This window comes from Buceros rhinoceros, unplaced genomic scaffold, assembly GCF_000710305.1.
Source record: "Buceros rhinoceros silvestris isolate BGI_N320 unplaced genomic scaffold, ASM71030v1 scaffold8403, whole genome shotgun sequence".
Taxonomy (NCBI): domain Eukaryota; kingdom Metazoa; phylum Chordata; class Aves; order Bucerotiformes; family Bucerotidae; genus Buceros; species Buceros rhinoceros.
In genome coordinates, this window is record NW_010401810.1 from 1273 (window position 1) to 20570 (window position 19298).

A 19298-nucleotide genomic window follows, 5' to 3' on the forward strand; every position below is an offset into this window, starting at 1 on the left:
AAGGGGGGGGTGGGGGGTGTAAAACAGGGCTAGACATATACAGAGACAAAAAAACCAAAAAACAAACAAACAAAAAAAAAAAAACCACCTAGGGAAATCAAATGAAGATCTGTTAAGAAGGACAAAATACTTCATTGGAGAAACCAGGTAATATCTGTGTTGATCATGTTGGGAAGCACATATTGAAGTGTATTTATCCAATAATCCATAGGAAATAATTTATCAAAGGCATTTAACATACTCATTAATGTTGGATGAAAGAAAGCAGAAAGTAAGTGCTAAATCAGCCAAAAATCAGGCTGATTCAATTGCACAGGGCAGACTATAACCTGGGAGCAAAAAGCAGAATTTCTCACAGAGTTAATGGCTCAGCTGATGCACAGAGCCTCTAAAGAGCATTGGCTATTGTTTGGCTGAAACAGTGGCTCTCAATAAATGAACTCACAGAGAAAAATGATGAATTAATACGTCACTTGCCAAAACAGGAGGGTGGGGTAAAACTTCCTAGATACACTAAAGCATAAAATAATATTTAGGTTAATAGCAAAGGAAACTTAAGATATTCAGAGTTCTAAAAACACCAATGGCGACCACTGGGTTTTTTTCAAAATTAAAGAAATTCTTCTCTCTTCAGAGATGCTCTTTCTGCTCTTTCTTATGCACATAAAGTTTATATAACAACTGTTCCGAAATTCTGTTGACTAGGTGATCCCAACAGGGAATTATCACATTTTGTAGATGAATTTTTTAGAAATAATTACTAAGTTTTGTGAAAAATAATTCCAATAAGAGAAAATAAGGGAAAATAAGATCAGAAATTAAATTTATTGCAGTTTTCTTGTACCTCTGGGAAGAACTTGGATGCTTTGACATAATCATATGTCTCTAAATTTACATCTGTCGTATTTTAGTGATAGCTCCTATAGAGGCTGGCATCTATTTTAAAGGACAATGAAAAAACAATATGCAAGGCAAAACTGGCTTTCAGCTAAATATAAACTATAGCCACCAGTTTACTGTGGCACATTTGAAATATTTCTCTGTTTTGTAGGGAAGAGTTTTAGTTTTGTGTACAGAATTTCCTCCGTTGTTCACACAGTTTTATTACGAGAAAAAAGAGATGTTTTGTTTTGTTTTTAGAAGGTAAAATCTGATTTTAAAATTTCAGTTGGCAAAGTAAAACAGGGTTAAATGTCTTTTGCTTTAATTATTTGACACATTTTAATTGACTACAATTCAACTTGTCAGTATTCTTAAAATTTGCTTAGAAATCATTGCTTTCTTATGAACAACTTATGCACGCTTTTTAATAAGAGCACAGACGTTTCCAGGGTTTCTTTACACCTTATCACAGTACTCAAGCAAGACAGGTGAAACGGGAAATAGAGTAAAAATTAGAGAAGAGCTCAAATTCAGGGACATGCCCATTTATATTGCGTAAATAAATCCCATACAAAAAATAAATACTCTGATTAAAGTCTTTGCTTGGGCAGGACCTAAACTGACAATTTCTAAGGGAAGTACCATTTTATGTTTACCCTGGTTTTACACTTTTCCCCTGAGTGTTTGCTACTGACCACTAAGAGAAGCACACTTTAGCCTGGACAGACAGCTGGTGTGAATCATTACCTACTGTTCTGAGTTTATCATCTTACTGCAGCTTGTGCCTGTTAAACAAAGTTTGTACTGTAGTTATGTATACCATGCTGTGCATAAGCAAAAAACAGGAGAGTTGTACCTAATGGGTTGTGAAGAACAGTGAAATAAAACCACATTTTTGTTTTCACTATCTTTTAAAATCAGAGAGTAATTAAATTTTATATAGAAATCAGAACAGCAAAAATATAGCTTTGCTTAACCCTGAGAAGACTATAAATATGTATAAAAATCCATATAAATGTATGATCCTAGGTGTATATATTCACAGACATAATGCTGGCCGGAATACAAGAGTTGTCTTAATAGTCATTCAGGACTTCATTTTAGCAGGAGTTGTGCCAGAAACCTATACAAAATACGGGGACAGTGCCGAAAGCTCTCCAGCTTTCACTGCTTTGCCAGAGGCAGGCAGAAGGACACTGCCCTAATGAGTGACCTGACAGAACGGCTGCAGGACATGGTAATCCTTACCAGGCCTTGAATTCAAAATGAAAATAGGCAAAATGGAGAACAGAGTACGTCTCAAACTCAGCTGTAATCTAACATTGTTCTGTATTTCATAAATTCAAGCACCAGATATAAGACAGACTGATAGCAAAATAATAAGTAAAAAAAAATTTAAAGATATGAAGGAGTAAAATATCAGACTGATTCTGAAGCAGATGTTCACATTAGATTCAGTCCTTGCTTAAATGACCTCAGGTGAGAATTCCACCTAACAAACTGAGTAAGATCTTCTGAATTATTTGCACCAAGTTTGGTTTATAATCATTATCAGCAAAATATGTTTATTGATTCTTAAATGAAATAGAATAAATATTAAGAACAGATAGCACAATTTCCCTATAATTTATTTCAACAGTGCCCGCTGCTACAAGAACTGTCTCTGATTCATATTTTTTGCCCTGGAGAATGTCTGAAAACACCATATTCTTGGGCTTTGTTAAAGCCGTCATCACATTTTAATCAATACACACACATATATGTATATAAAATATATACATACCATAAATGCATACTTGTCTATCACTTGAATTACTTCACGAAATAGAATTTTGCTTGTTAAAGTGTGACCATGATATACCACAGGTTCAACGTTGGAACCATCCCAGCAGTCAATTTCCAGGCAACGGCATCCTTTTAAGAGAGCACTTCAAATGAACAAGAGAAACAATTTTACAGTTGAAAAAAAGATACCACACTTTCTTATACAAGTCACTGTGTTTCTGATTACAAGCATGATGAGTAATCACAAAAAACCTTCCTTCATCATAAAATTGAAGTTATGCAATAAGATTATACAGATATAAGACAGAGCTATATTTTCTGTTGTTTATCTTAGGCATGTTAGGTAATAAACTTCATTAGAGCATTGAGGAGTAAGATGGATAATCTGAATAAACTTCATGAAGAGACTAAAAATGAGGGTCAAAGATTTAAATAAAAGGATTTTGGAATTATGACAAATTGTTGCTGTAAGAATAAGAAATGTTTTGAAGGGCCCTTTTTATTACTACTCCAGGATTTGTCTGCAAGTTTTAGAATCATTACGCTTAAAAATAGTAGTGTCACATTTACTGAATCAGGTTGTGCTTGGTCTTTACGTAATTCAATTGTTCTACCCCCACCTTATTTCTAAGAGGGAGTGCTAAAGTTTCTCAGATGCCTTAAATTTACTCAGGTTTAGTATGTTAATGGCACCCCTTAAAGGTCTTAGGTTTCTAATATTTATCTTGTTATTACTGTAAATATTTTTTGTAGACTATTTAGCCTAATTACCAATCTTTTACATGCTGTCCTTCACATGCTAACGATATCTCAAAGATGCTTCTAGTTTATATTTTCTGTACACAAATAGTAGATGAAGAAAGGGAGTTTTATACCCTCTTTGCAATTACTTTAAGCAGTGCATTATTAATGTCTTATAATTTTAAATACCATTAGAAATGAATTCACTAGTGTTTCTGATGGTTGCAAGCCATTGTAGAATATCCAGAGAACAACTAAAATGAAACAGTTCAAATACACGATGGTTCCAACTGTCTGCCCTTCACTAAAGTAGTACAAAGTAATAGGAATGCTGGACACCTGTCTTCCAGCGACTTTCTGTCGCCCTGTGTATTGCTTTTATTACCTAAAAATTTTCTCCTTCCCTGATCATTTTATTCTAAATGTGTCTTGGCAATAAGGCATCCTGATTTTCTTCTTCTCTTGGAGTCATATGATGCACATTCAAACACAAAGATTCTTCTCACTCCTGGCAACTATAATGCCCGCATCGTTGTTGTTGTTTCTAAACTGACTGTATTGCAACCTACACTGACCACGGACATCCTTGGCATACTCCGCTGTGCTGTGCCCTTCCAAACTGTATATTGTTCAGATTAGAGTTTGCCAAGGAATTTTGCATTTATTTCAGGGAGTTATTTATTTTTGCATGGTACATTGAGATTAAAAACTGATTTAATCATATACTCTGCAGCATAATATAGAGCTCATTGGCTGTGAGGTAGATTTTCTGAGATGTAAGTAAGTGAAAGTAAGTGAAAAAGTAGATTGTTTCCAGACTATGAACAGATGGTCTCGCAAATATATTGCAAAGTGTACACACAAAATAAAATGCCACTTTTGTATGGTCTACTTGTATCTGTGATGGTTTTCCTCCTTATTGCCAAGCAGGATTATATGTGACCTAGTTTTAATTAAAAAAAAAAAAAAAAAAAAAAAAAAAAAAAAAAAAAAAAAAAAAAAAACAATGTTTAAGACATTAAAAAACAGGATATAAATACCTGGTATATCCCCATAAATCACTGGGCCCTACTAGTTGGTCAGCTGTCAAGTAAGTGTTGTGAGACGATGAAATAAAATAGTCACATAACGGTTGGTTCATATCTTGGTAGACGCTCCTCTGATGCTTTTTAAATATGGAACAGTCTTCTGAGTTCAGGTATCTTATAAATCCTTCAAATGACATCTGCCTTCTTTTCTTCACTGAACAAAAAAGAAAGCAAAAAATTTCTGGCGTGAAGCTAAACTGATGGTTATATCTGCGTACATTCCATAACTTTTAATAGGCAATTCTGAACATTACTAAGGTTATACAGCATAACACTTTTCTGCAATTTTAAAATTCATAACAAAGAGTATAAACACAAGCATCATATGTGTGCAATTCTGGAGCTGAATGTCCATGGTTCAAAATTCTGAAAGGAAATAAATAAGTTCTGACATTTTGATTCTCCTATGGACACCAGGAAGAAGAGTTGCAGTAGTCCTAATTAAATATAAAGGAAAATATTTGTTGTTTAGTTTTGGAAAGTAACATGCCAGTCAATGCACAAAAAGATTCGTCTTTTGTCTGTAGAAAGAACAGGAATTGTTATCAAAAATGTCAGTCAGAGACTGTCAAAATAATCTTGCAGAAATTAATGATTCCTAGCACCAAGTATCTTTCTCAGTGGTAGAAAATTCCAAATAAATACTGATGAAATAATGTTTAAATTAGAAGTATTTGAAATAAAAATAGCGTCTTAACAAAATAAATGACTGCCCTCCAAGATGAATGACAAATCAAGCTTATTATATTACTGCGTCTGTAACAAAGTGTGCTAATTGCCTCCATAGCAGTGATAGTCATTTATTTGTTTTGTTTTTAACTGATATAATGACAAACAGATCCATTATACTGCCAACTGCTGCTCCTATGTCATGCTTCAAATGTAATAATTTTCAAATGATATAATCTCAGAAGTCAACATTGCTTCAAAACATAACCTAGTTTGAATTATTGTACTACTCCTCTCCTTTTTTTCAGTCTTCTCTGCATATGAAGACTGCTATTACATTTCCCCTCACTACACTGCTTTCCAGCAGAAACAAATCCAGTTCAGTGTATCTTCCTGTTTAGGTTAGGTTTTCTTAGAGTTCGGATATTTTTCATTGTTCTTCTATAACCCTTTCCATCTGGTGAACTTCCTTCTTGATGTTTGATGGCTAAATGGAATAGAGTGCTTCTCCTTACTGAACTCCATCTTTCTTTTCTATATCATCCATTTGTCAAGATCACTTTGACTTCTAATCCTGTTCCCTATTATCCTCAAAGTTCTGGTGTCAAATCTAAATGTAATAGAATTAATTTCTATTCCATCATCCAGTTTATTAATGACAATAATTGAAGTCTGGATCCCAACACAATGCCCAGTAAAATTGTAGGCATAGCCTTTCATTTGACTCTAAGATATTGATGACTACTAAGAGTAATTTACTAATTAGTTGTGCATGTTCCTCAACTTTTTAGAATGCAGGACTGTTAAAAACACCAGCACTGTTACTCTCATAGAAGAAAACTGGATACGAGTTCTTCATGGAATGTTCTCACAAACTATTACTCATCCTTGCCATCTTAGAAGTGATTACAGACTCATTATTCAATCCAGTTTTTTTCTAGTAACTGACTGGTATCTAGTTCCTTGGATAAAACAGATACTACATTTGATCTTTCCCAGTCTTTCAATTCATCATCCATTCTCCAAGTGTTTTCAAAGGTAACCTGTATTAGCCAAGATTGTTTCAGTCCATTTCCTGAGGACTCAGATTTGTCATCCTGTCTTCACTGATCTCATTAAATCCTACACTGTATTTTTCCGTATTTTTGACCAAGATCTTATACTGGTCTCATTAATAACACTAGCTGCCTGATTGTACTTCCTTGGTCTTTTTTTAAACTAACATATTTGCAGAATGACTTATTGCTACCCTGTTTGACTCTTAATAGATATATCTTATTTACTATCTTGACTTTTTTGATTTATCCACAGGTACATGCTATGTTGTTTTACACTTGTAGCAGTAGGATTAAATTCCTATTTTCTGGGTATTTAAAAAATGATTTGAGTTTTTTTACATGTTGCTCAAAACAGAATATATTCATGCTGTATGCTTTATCTATAAAGTATTATATGAATTGTAGGCTTAATTCCTTTGAAGAGAAGGCTCTTCATGAATAGTATCTGGTTTTCGGTTTTGAATAATTTATTTTTCATACTCTATATAACTCACTGTGTAATTACAAGTTGAGCTAGCAACTCCTTTTTTAAAATTACTTTATATTTACTAACAATTCTTACATGATTTTTTTTAAATATATCTTTTAAATTAGTGAAAATTAGTCTTTCCAAAGTTTTGCTTATTTTCTGAAGAATTATTTTTTATGTTTTCCTGGCTGCTTTTGTCATCAGTAAAAGATAACTAGTGTTCTCAAGAAAAGAACTTGTTTAGACAAATACGCTCATGACCATAATCCCCTAAAAGTGAAAACGTTATAAATTTGTGTTACTTTGTTAGCGAACATGTACGCTCTTCGGCTTCAGTAAAACATTCAGCTCATGTCTCATCAATGGACTAAAAATATTTGTATTTTTATACAGTTTATTACATGACCTTACATTGCACTGAGTTATAATTTTTTTTCTCGGGGATCTGTAGTTGCTATACTTGAACTGCATACAACTGAAGTCACCATCATGTTTCTAGAGAATTACCAAAACTCTATGTTTGTGAAATTATAAGACCCGTCTGTAAGCAGGAAGAGAGTGGCTTTGCACTAACAGTTCCGCCAGCATGTGCACTTCTGTGAAATGAGATATGGGAAAGAGCATCACATGTACATAAATGGCATACCGTCTGCTAAAATCAATTTTCGGAGGTCTGATGTTTGGTAAAAGTTATCACAGTTTTGAGCGCTTAAGATAAAAGGAGTCTTATTTTTTTTATTATTATTACTATTCATTCACCTCTTTCTTACCAGTGGAGAAAACCTACTGGGTTTCTTTAGAACTCTCATCTTTGTCTGAGGAAGACACCAAAACTAGTTAGGAATGGAATGGGGTGCTTTTCAAGTTCTGAGGAATAGCATAGTCATAATATTTTCTGATCATTTATAGACATTTTCTGCTTCTACATTAAAAGAAATGGGAATCCATGCCCATAACTATTCCTTCCATGGTGAAAAGCTACTTTCACCACGGTCTCACATTTCTTCCTTAGAGGAACATCGGTCTCTTTCTCCATTAGGATCTTTTAGCAGTACTTAGTGTGCACACATACCCATTTGGTGTAGAAAGAAAAAGGGAAAGCAAGAAAATATTTCTGTCATCTTGTAGCTTCTGTTTTTTTTACAAAGCACAATCTTTTTTTTCCTGCCCTCCCCCTTTGAATAGTCTGGAATACAAATTATTCATAATGTTCTTTTTTTCCAAACATAATTTTTAAACAAAATTGGTTTTCCTCATTCCTTCAATTAAGCTGGATTCCAGCCCTGCCATATAAACAGACACTGCCATATCAGGGAGGAATTATGAATATAACCTGAGTATTTAAAAGACTTGGGTTACATTATATGCCTACGCTCTTTATAGTTCAATACATTCTGCTATCCTGTTTATATTGGAACTTCTTTGAAAGTATTTTTCTTTATTTATGAACACAAAAAAATGAAAGCTTTCATAAGATGTTTGCTGCCCTGAAGGGACTGAGGCCTGTGGAGGATCTGTGCTGAAGGAAAGACAAAACAAATAAGGAAGTAGTAGCAAAAGAAAAGTGTGACAAAGGTGAAGCAGCAGAAGGTAATCACTATGCATTGACCACAGCCTCCTGCAACACCTCTTTTTTCACTGAAGGGACTGGGCACAGTCTGCAGCAATGAAAAGGTGGGAGGAGGGTTGTTAGAGGAGACGAGCCTGAACTGAAGTTGAGCTTGGGAAACAGTGAGAAAATGTTTTCTCTGTTTTTAAATGTGTTATTCATTTCTTAATAGCTGAATTAATAATCAAATATTTATGTTCCTTGGCCATCAGAGATATTAAAATGGGTACAAATATGTCTGCTGGGAATTTAGGTGTGAACTCATAAGAAATCAGAGACAAGGGTGTTACTCTGCTATACTGGAAGAAGGAAGTTTCAATAATTGTTAAAAGTATCAAATAATAGCCTCAAGGCAGAAACATTATCAGATGGAATTTCATACTGTGAAATTTGGCTTCTTAAAGTCAGACTAAAATTTTTATACACTAAGTGAACATTAAGTACAGAAATACTTCCTTGGCTAAGGTAAGAATGCAGTTATACCTTTTCTGTTCTGAGTTTATTATTCGGAGTCTATTTTCTACCTGACCCACACTTGTAATTAATACTGGTGCCTATTGGAGTAAAGTATCTGTCTGAGATGCAGTTTAGATTTCTAAGCACTTGTATCACATAACCAATTATCATCTTCTGGTGAAAGCTTTTCCTAAAACTGGATATCTACACACTCTTGCACACATCTGAATTCTGGTGTCTCATAAATCCAGCTTCAGTCATTGTCTTACTCGAGATTTTTAACTAATCTTTCTTATTTCACATTATTTTTTTATTAAATCTGTTGGAATTTGACTGAGGTCCCTGCTCTGTTAAGTTTGGTTTACACTGGCCGATGAGATCAGAAGTTCTCAATGGCAAATGCATGTTCTCCCTCTCGCTCTGTCTCTCACACACACAGGCTCACACAAAAAAACAAGTTAAAAGGAACATATATCCTAGGAATAAACTGAATAATCTTTTTGATTCACAAATACATTCCGAATTACTTAAATTCTTTATCTGACAGATTCACCAAGCTTATATTTTTCTTTAAGAAGTAAGCAAGTGTTACAAGATAGGATTGTATTTTTGACCTATCTTTGTACTGCCTAGTAGCAAAATGCAGAGACAGGAGCAGAGGCTTTGAACAGTACTACAGTGTAAATAATAGTGGGATGCACATTCTAATCCTCGCGGTGCCTCTAATCCTATCCATGCAAACACTGAGCAGTTTGGGTTTTTTAAAGAGCTGTATACTAGGCTTAGAAGAAATAAAATGCATTTGGTTGGCATGTTTTCTTTAATTTCAGTTAATGACTCAAGACTTCTATTCAAATTAATAATAAAATGGAGAGATAATCGAATGTTTGTGTAGACACGATTGATGTTTGGATGCTAGTAAGAAACAGCTGTCAGGTGTGAATCACATATTCACCACTTTAATGATCAATTTCATAAAATGGTTCCTTCAGCCAAAAATGCAATCTTTAGGACATATGAATCTGTTAATGCAGCATTTTGCCATTAGACCTTTAAATTATATGAAAAATATGGAAGGATAATGTATTCTGTACTATTCCTGAACTAGCTCCTGCACCCTCAGAGAGTTAATTCAGAGTTACTTGGCTCAATAGCACTGAGAAGTCCTCTCTCTGCACTCGTGTTGGGGATGCAGTAAATGTTATGGATAGACTTATCAATTTTGTACATAAAATCTAGTCACTGTTTTCTTCTTAATCTTGACATACTAGTGCTATCAAGTTTATCAGATAATGGCTGTTGACATCAGCAAACCAGTCAATCAACTGTCAGAATGTACCCTCTTGCCTTTCTGCAGCACACAGGACAAGGATGACAGCTAAGTCCAACATATCGTCCTGATGAAAACTACTCTATACCAAATTCAGGAAGACAGTTACACAAAATGGTCTATCACAACACTATATGAATCAACTATGATGTCAATCATAACTGGAACTTTCCAATAAATAACTTTGAGTTGGGAGTATTAGTTCACTCAAAGTAGCATGAACAATACAGTTATTATTTCATTCATTATTTCCAATTCCAAGACAAACAATTCTATCACAGATGAAGAAACAATTTGGCTGAGCATCTGAAATTTAAACCAGACATCAAATTAGAACTATAGCGACTTTAGTTGATATTTAAAAATGTCTTTTGTGACTAAATACTCTTCATTGTTTAACTACTTTATAGCTACTCACTTCCCCATCAAAATAGATAACTCAAAAGAAACTTCTTAAACTGGTATCTTATTATATAATTAATTAGTAAACACAGTGGTTCCCAGAAAGGGTAGAATATATTAAATAAAATATGTTCTAATTTGAAAAGCAACCTCAGAAAGAAATGGCACAAGGAATCAAAGGTTTTGTAGCTATTACTGGACAGTGAGTGACTCTTTATGAAACACCAAATGTCTTCTGTTTCTGGTTGAAAGAGTGATCCAGTTTCTTCTTTCTACTGCAGTGGGAAAGATCAGCATAGATATTGCAGGGTTATTATCGCAAAAGAAAGAATTCCTCCTTTTGGGGTTTATTTTTCTTAACCAGTTATCAATTCCACCCATTATCAAAAACTGAGAACTAAAGAAAAATAACAGTTAAACATCTGAGATTTGTGTTCCAATGAACGAAGTAACAGCTTGCAATAAAATGCAATTAGCTCAGATTTCCTTTCCTTAGCTTAGCTGCGAATTTTGACTCAAGTGATGTTCAGTGAAACTCAGTGAAAACTCAGCAGAAATGTTACAACTTGAAGCAGCCTTCAATAGCTGAAGAATATCTATACTACAGATTAAACAAACCTCCACTCATCTTGGAGTTCTCGTGGTTCAGAAAGGATGGTCAGACACCTATGAAGATCGTACATAATACTTCTTCTGCAGGTCAAGGGGACATATAAGTCTTCGGGTTTGCAGGGGAGGGGATATGCATTATCCCTAAATGGCTCAAGTGAGGGAAGACAGCATAATGAGCAGACAAGCAAAATGGCAGATAGAAACTCTAAGAAAAAAATGGATTGTAATGAGCAATGGTAAGTTGAAGAATAGAATATATAGAAGGACGAGGAAAAAAGATAAATAAATGGCAGAGAAGAGAGCAGAGAAAGGAGAGCACCATTAAAATAATTAAGACAGATAAAGAAAATGTAAGACGAGACAAGGCTTTTAAAATAATAAATGTATGAGACATTTGCATAACCATTTCAGAAAATTATTTTGATGACATAAAAGACTCATCCCAATAGAACTGAAGCTTTTCCTTACAGAAACAATGGCAAACACACACAAATCCTTCCATGGTAGCTAACTGAAGAGGAATTATGAGCTCTGTATGTATGCCTGACTCAATAGGAAGAAGAATTTTTTGGTTGGAAAAATATTTCATCAGAAAAGTATTATTGAAATCTGCAACAACTGAGCTTGAGCTCCAGAGTCGAGGCTGATTTACCAATGCTAGCTGCTTAGGTAGCTTCCTTCTGCTGCAACAAGAAGAGTGTCATAGATTCACTGAGACAGAATGAAAGTGAGATAACATGAAAAGGAAACTATAAACCTACCACACCAAAGTGTGCGCAGGCTACAAGGGAGGAATATAGAAACGCTGCTCAGACATGACAAAATGGTGTTCTGGAAGTCAAAGTTCAATCAAAATTGAAACTGTCAAGGGACATCAGTGGCAACATGGAACTCTTTTACTGATGCATTGGCTATTTTTTAAAAAAGAAGTGGGCCTGCTGTTGAATAGGGCAGGTGGGTTTGTGACAGAAGACACTGGTAATGCTGAAGTACTCAGTGCTGTCTTTTTCTCTTCAACCAGGTGCTGTCTTCACCAACCAGGTGTAAGTTTTGTGCCTACAGACAGGGTTCAAGCAGAAAAGAAACTTCCAGTAGATAAAGATCAAATAGAGATTACTGGAAAGAACTCAACACATGAAAGTCCATGGTTCCAAACGAAATGCATCTGAATGTCAGAACCATTGGCTGATATCACTGCAGAGCCATTCTCTATCATCTTTGAAAAGGATCAGGGGAGGTCCCCCTGACTGGAGAACAAGCGTTGCACACATTTTTTAAAAGAGCAAGGACTTTTGCACTCTCAGCCCAGAATGCCAACCATATCCTAGGCTGCATTAAAAAAAAAAAAAACAAAACAAACAAAACCCATGGCCTGCATGTTGAGGACCTCACCTGGAGTACTGCATCCACATCCGGAGCCCCGCCCCAAAATGCCACCAAATCCTTGGCCGGCTTAAAAAAAAAAAAAAACAAAACAAACAAAACCCATGGCCTGCATGTTGAGGACCTCACCTGGAGTACTGCATCCACATCCGGAGCCCTCAGTACAAGAAAGGCAAAGTTCTGTTGCACCGAGTCCAGGGGAGGGCCACAAAAATGATAAGAGGGATGAAGCACCTCTCCTATGAAGAAAGGCTGAGAAAGTTGGGGTTGTTCAGCCTGGAGAAAACTCTTTGGGAAGACCTCACTGTGGCCTTTCAATACTTAAAGGGGGCTTATAAGAAAGATGGGGACAGACTTTTTGATAGGATCTGTAGTGATAAGGCATGGGGTAATGTTTTTAAACTAAAAGAGGTGAGATTTAGACTAGATATAAGGAAAAAGTTTTTTATGATGAGGGTGATGAAGCACTGGAACCAGGTGCCCAGAGTTGCTAGATGCCCCATGCCTGGAAACATTCCAGGTCAGGCTGGGCGGGACTGAGCAACCTGCTCTACTTGAAGATGTCCCTGCTCACTGCAGGGGGGTTGGACTAGCTGGACTTTAAAGGTCCCTATCAACCCAAAGTATTCTATGATTCTATGATTCAATTCAGGGATCTACAGGTTGGCCAGTCTCACTTTCATTCCTGGGAAAATCATGGTGCAAGAATTCTCAGAAGCCATTCCTGGGCACATGAAGGAGGCTGTGGATCTCTGTCCTCAGGGATTTTCAAGTTTTGACTGAAAAAAAGCCCTGAGAAATCTAGTCTGAATTCAGTGTTAACCTTGCTTTGAGCAGAACACTAGAGTAGCTGCCCTTCTGAGGTCCCCTTCCATCTGAACAGTTTCATGATCCTGTGGTAGTAGAAGTCTGTGTTTAGAGAACTGCTCTTAGAAACCGATCAGAGAACAACATGGAAATGGCATTTTGCCTTTGGAGAGCATAAATAGTTAACCCCAATAACATGGATAATGATGTCAGTAGGCACATGATGGGACAGATTCCGTGCCCACTGAAGGTGCTGAGGATCCACGACGTTTGCAAGAAGGCTTCAATGCATCCCTTAAATTGTTACCAATCATCTCCAGCTGTGGGAAACCAGAGTTTAACTGTCTACAGTTTCAGTCTTTCTCACAAAAGAAAAAGATATGTAACCTTGTCAGTAGATACATCCTTAGAAGTTGTTTTCCTCTATGAAACCTCTTAATTACTTCTATATTTAAAATTTATGCCATATGATTCGCTATACACAAATACAGACATAGCAAGTGCAAAAAGTATTATTCATGGAGAGCATTCTATTAAAATAAATTCTAGGTTTAAATAGTCCAAAATGGAGGTACTGTATCAAACTCTAGTTGCACGGATTCTTCCCATTTGTAAGATAAACTTTAAGCAGAAACCTTTACTATATAAAAAATGCTGTAGTAATTAACATGACCCCCACGTAGGATTAGAACTATTGGTTGTAAAATATGCTTTGAAATGCAATGGGTTTAACTAATCTTTCATTCTGCTGAGATTGTGAAGCACAGTACTGAGTAGTTAAATTGTACTAAATTACATAGCATTAAATTCTGACATTTTCTAATTTTCAAAAAATACCATCTTCAGTTTTCAGATTTTAATACTGAATATTTTTTTTAAATAAAATCCATTATTCCTGATTTAATTAGGGTTGATTTCCTCTAAAAGAAATATCCTGTGCTGAACAGACCAGTTGTTAACGAAACACAATTTTTGCTTTTTTATCTTTGTAATCTGATACTTGTGTTTCTCTAATTAATTAAGCAAAATTATTTTTGAACATTCAGCTAAACAAAAAAATTCAGCCTGGTTTCCTAATAATGGTCATTCACTTGTTTCAGTGAGCATTAAAAAGATTTAGTGCAGTTTATGTTAGCTCATTTACTGGATGAAAATTGTATTTTGTTTGAGATAATGTAGGTTTTGGACAAGGAGTAAGAATGATGGATCTGGTAAATAATGTAATAGGCTATCACTGAGCAATAAGCTGTGTAAATTTATTGTGCTTTTTCAGTGGTTTCTTGTATTATTACGTTTATGATGTTTAAAGATCTGAATTTTGAAAACCAACATTTTGTACAAGCATTTACAAAATATACAACTTACATAACTGCTCACATTATTTCTTTTTAAAATGTTGAATTTGCATAGTCAGATGAACATTCAAAAACACAAATGCAGTCACTGACAGAACCGTAATAAACCAGAGCAAGAAATCAAATTCTTAAACTATGCGTACCTTCTTCAATGGGTTCATACTTCAAAATGCTTTCTAAGGCAGATTTTTCACAATCTTCGGTTTCACCTTGTTCTCTTCTGAGGAATTCACTGAACTCAGAGTGAGATAGAATTTTGCCATTTATGGAGTAAGCACGGAAAAGTTCTTGAAATTCAAGTCTGTGGACAATAGCTCGATAAATTGCCCTAAAGTCTTCTATGTTAATGGTACGTTCCTTCCGTTTGTCAAGCGTTTTCTGAAAAAAAGAAAAACCAAAGCCAGTCAATGCAAAGATATGCAATGATACAAAGATACACACAAAACACTATTATAACTCATAAAAATAGTGAGAACAGTAGAGAAGAACTCAGGCAATGGTGACTGCAATCCATTATCAAATTATATTCTTCTACTTTCTACGTGCAACTTTTAGATCTGACTTCGTGTGTTAAAAACATTTTATACCAATTAAAATCTACCTTATAACATAATTAGCATCTAAGTAATTGCAATAAATTTCTATATAACAAGTAGCCAAAATTAAAACATTATCTAAAACCTCTAAAATGCCATGCAGTAGAATAAATCTGCAGCATAAAAATTAGTGACTGGAAAACATATTTAATATAATACATCTCCAACAGCAATTTAAATGATATTGTAAATAATGTCGATTAAATTAACATAAAACATACAGCAAACACTAATCTAAAAAATTACCAAAGAATGATCAAATTTTCATGAGATCAGTCTTTCAATACATCAGATAAGAAACACTATTAAGGCTTGGAGACAAGATACTTTACCATAACCTATGACATGGTGTTCTATTCTTAACGAGCCAGAATGTTTAACTCACATTAATTATTCACACTTTCTAAAATTGTAAGCTTGTTTTCATAGAGCTTACAAAATGTTATCACATTAATTAATTTCAGTCGTTCAGTATAAAAGCCACTAGAAAAATCAAAAGGGCAAAAGAATTTGAGTAGAATATTTATTTTTTTTTACCATTTCTGCAATTTTCTTTATTCTCAGGCTTGACAACTTTATTTATCCTTTAAAATTTTCTAACACAAAATATGTAACTGTGTGTATGAACTAACAGATGTTTCTAACATTTTAGTTTATATTATTCATAAAAGCTGCCAAATTAAGACAAACTTTGGACATGTACTGACAAAATAATGAATATCATAAATAAATGTCAATTCCTTGCATTATTGATTATCACTGTAATCTGATCAAAATTCGTAACTGTTGACTCCTTAAACTTATACTACCAAAGAGGCATCTAATGACATGGCACCTACTATGCTTAGCGCATCTTCCCCAAAAGTGTCCATGATCATGAAATGCTTAAGCTCTGCCTGCTCTTGGCTGAAGACTTGATTACTACTAAATTAGATTAGTTTTGAAGACATACCACAAAAACTAAAAGCTTAGTGGTACATTACCAGCTTCCTCCTATGCAGTACAGATCCTACTAAGAGGTGTCTGAATAAGTACACCAACAAAAGTAAGACTATTAGATAATCAAAACAAGTACAGAAGTTTACTACATGAGTTTAGCCAAAAAAATTTAGAATTCAATGAAGTATTTGCTTTGAGTTTGTGAAAGTGAATTGTAACGGTCATTTTTAGCAGAAATCACCAGCAAGAAAATAATGTAATGCAAATGCTAACAACACACATTTCATTACTGCTTGAGAAATCCTACATCTAAGGTTGATAGCCTCAATGTAATTTTTAACATCTTTAAGAAAACTGCAAAATTACTCATAACTGTTAAATAGAAAAAGAAATTACTGCCTTATTTTAGAATTAAACCTATGAGGACCTGGGTGACGTTCACTTAGCTATTGGCACAAAGTAGGTGGAAAATACAGGAAACAGTGAGAAATATTTCCAAGTTTTCGTGAAATTCTTAATTCTCTCAGTGAAGCGCAAGTTCAAAAACCACATGCAGCCTCTTTAGCAAGGGCTGAGTTCATGCCGCGGGTTTTACCTCGGCTTGACAAGGCAGAGAACAATGAGAGAGGAACAAGTGAGAGTGGGGAAATGTTAATGCCTTTCCTCTGCCCGCCTTTTGACTTCTCCTAAAAGTTTCTGACTTGCCATAGTTAATTATCCTCTAGAATCTGGACAGAATCAGCCAGCTAGTTAAAAAATTCTCAAATAAATCATACACGTATCTAGAAACTTGGCATCAGTCCTTTAGGAAAACAGCTTTACAAGCAGCTATTTTCGTAAAAAATAAAATAATTTTAAGAAAAAAGCTAAAAGGAAATATACAATTTTTGAGTAATTACTAGAGGGGACCTGAAGAACATGAAAACCCAGTACATCCAAAGGTATCCAATTTTGCCTGGGATTACATCTACTCGACGGTAGATTGGTTACATACGCTATATTAACTTATTAGTAAAGTCCAATTTCTAGCTCTATCATGTAGCTGTCAAAGACATCTCTTAAACGCTGCCATATCTCCAGGCCACATCCTCTCTCAGGGGTTAGAGTCTATTGATCTGGGCAAGCCTCTTCAGTAGTTCAGAGAAGTATAGTGGAAAACTGAGTGAACAAGCGTGCTGGATCCATGTGGACCTGAAGCCTGAGCAGATCAGACAACTCCATGTTGTTCTTCTGGTAAAAGAACTTCTAGGAAGTCACTCTAATGGCTCTATCCACCATCAGACAGAAATGTCTGGACTCATTGAGCACAAAAGCAGCTGGATGAGGTGAAACCAGAATATTTTAGTTTTTCTCAAATGAGGTCATGTTACAAAAAAAAGTTGGGAACAAGACCTACATATTTTCCACCACTCTGCACTATTTTGGCGTGTGAAAGAGATGGTGTTACTTGGGTGTCGGTCTCTTCTCCCAAGTAACAAGTGATAGGACAAGAGAAAACGGCTTCAAGTTGCACCAGAGCAAGTATAGACTCTAAATGTATTTAACTACTTAAGCTGCATGTTTCTCACCTTGAAAACATGTTTTACATGTATGAGATCAAAAGAAATCTGCAGTTTTTCAAGCAGGCTTATGGTGTTATCGAAATCGATCCTCCCAGCTCTGAAATCGTTTTGAATAGTGGACAAAAACCATGTATGCAAGATCAGGTTAAGGAAAGTTCTGGCCTATGTTGTTACCTTTTAATAGAGGGAGGAAGGGGAGGAGTTTAATGTTTTAAAACCTGAAAAGCTTGCACTTCGCTTTTCTCATACTATAGAAAAACCTAGTCCTCTGATTTCTGAGAACGCAGCAAGCTCCGAGGCTTGGAGAAAGACAGTTTTGCTCCGCGCCCGGAGACTCTGAGGGCAAAGGTGACAATAAGGGCCCAAGAAAGAAAAGGGAAGGGTGTAAAGGAAAACGTGGGGCAATCAGAGTGAAGAAAGGGGTGCAGCAAGAGGAGGAGAGAAATGTGAGGAGGCCAAGAGGGTTCAGCACTAACAACACGCATTGATGAGGTAAGCACACCCCGTGTTTTACCCACCCAACCAGCATCAACCAGCCCTGGCTGGACCGAGGCAGACCAGACTGGACTGCTGCCCCAGGTCGTACCCTATGACCCAGCTGTAGAGTCCCATGTGCGCAGAGCCCAGCCCTGGGGGGATAGAGGCATGCAGGGGGAGATGGAGCAGGGCAGGGAGAGGAGGAGGATAGCGCAGCTAAAAGAGGAGGAGGTAAAGCAGCAGGAGGATATCTATTCTCCTCCATGGTGGCTGTGCATCGACTGCTTCGCTCTCTTCAATGTGAAGGTGTTTGCAGCTCTTGACAAGATGTTACCCCAGCTTGCTCTAGCTTCTGGCAGGACCTTGTCCAGCACACAGCTGTGCCCTCTCACCACAGCCACCAAACACTGTTGCCCTGGTGCCACTGTGAGGTCATGCACTGCAGCAGGTCCCTTCCCATCACCACTCTCCCTGGTGCCACTTTGACGTCACGCACTGCAGGTCCCCAAGTGCAGGTCCCTTCCCACCACCACTCCCTCAGCTGCCATCTTGTGCTTTTTCCCTCCAGCACAACCGCCCAGGTGCTCTCCCCTCACCCGCAGTCTCCTGCCCTTTGGCTAGCCCTCACCCCCAGCATGAGCACAGGGCAGGAGATCTGTGGGCCGGAGAAGGCGTCTTTCCTTTGCAGCCTACTACACCTGTCCCCTCCTGGGGAGCTTCCGCCTTGTTGTCCGAGATGTCTTTGCTCTGGCCCAAGGTGACAAGCTGGTGAGGCAGGAGGCTGCCTGCACGGGGGCCTGTCACAGCAAGCACAAATTCTCCCCCATCCAAATGAATGGGCAGGGGCATGCTGTGTGACTGATCCGCTGCAATGACTTGGGGGGAAATTGCTGCTTCGACTCTCAGGACAAATTCTGCACGGAGTCTCACCTCCCGCGCAGGGTAACCAGCAAACCCCAGCTGTGCAGTGTGGTGCTAGGTGAGGGGGAACGGAGGCAAGAGCCCCTTCCCGAGGGCCTGAAGCCCTACGTGAGCTGCCACTTTCCACGTGTGGGGGGGGGCTGGCCGACCGTTCAAA

At 36.6% G+C, this 19298-nt stretch overlaps 1 protein-coding gene and 1 pseudogene across 1 annotated transcript in view; one reads left to right on the forward strand and one right to left on the reverse strand.

Moving 5' to 3' along the window:
- The window catches only part of LOC104490146 (1-phosphatidylinositol 4,5-bisphosphate phosphodiesterase zeta-1-like), a gene marked incomplete at its 3' end in the record, with an annotated part of 18889 nt that extends 404 nt beyond the window's left edge, over positions 1-18485 (reverse strand). Inside the window, exons 1-5 of the mRNA XM_010132396.1 lie at positions 18472-18485; positions 17750-17873; positions 14790-15024; positions 4449-4650; positions 2666-2810 (exon numbers count right to left, since the gene is read on the reverse strand). Coding sequence (XP_010130698.1) covers positions 2666-2810; positions 4449-4650; positions 14790-15024; positions 17750-17873; positions 18472-18485 — 720 coding nt within the window. The remainder of the gene's footprint in view (positions 1-2665; positions 2811-4448; positions 4651-14789; positions 15025-17749; positions 17874-18471) is intronic.
- A 370-nt stretch (positions 18486-18855) lies between these two features.
- The window catches only part of LOC104490147, a 1030-nt pseudogene continuing 587 nt past the window's right edge, over positions 18856-19298 (forward strand).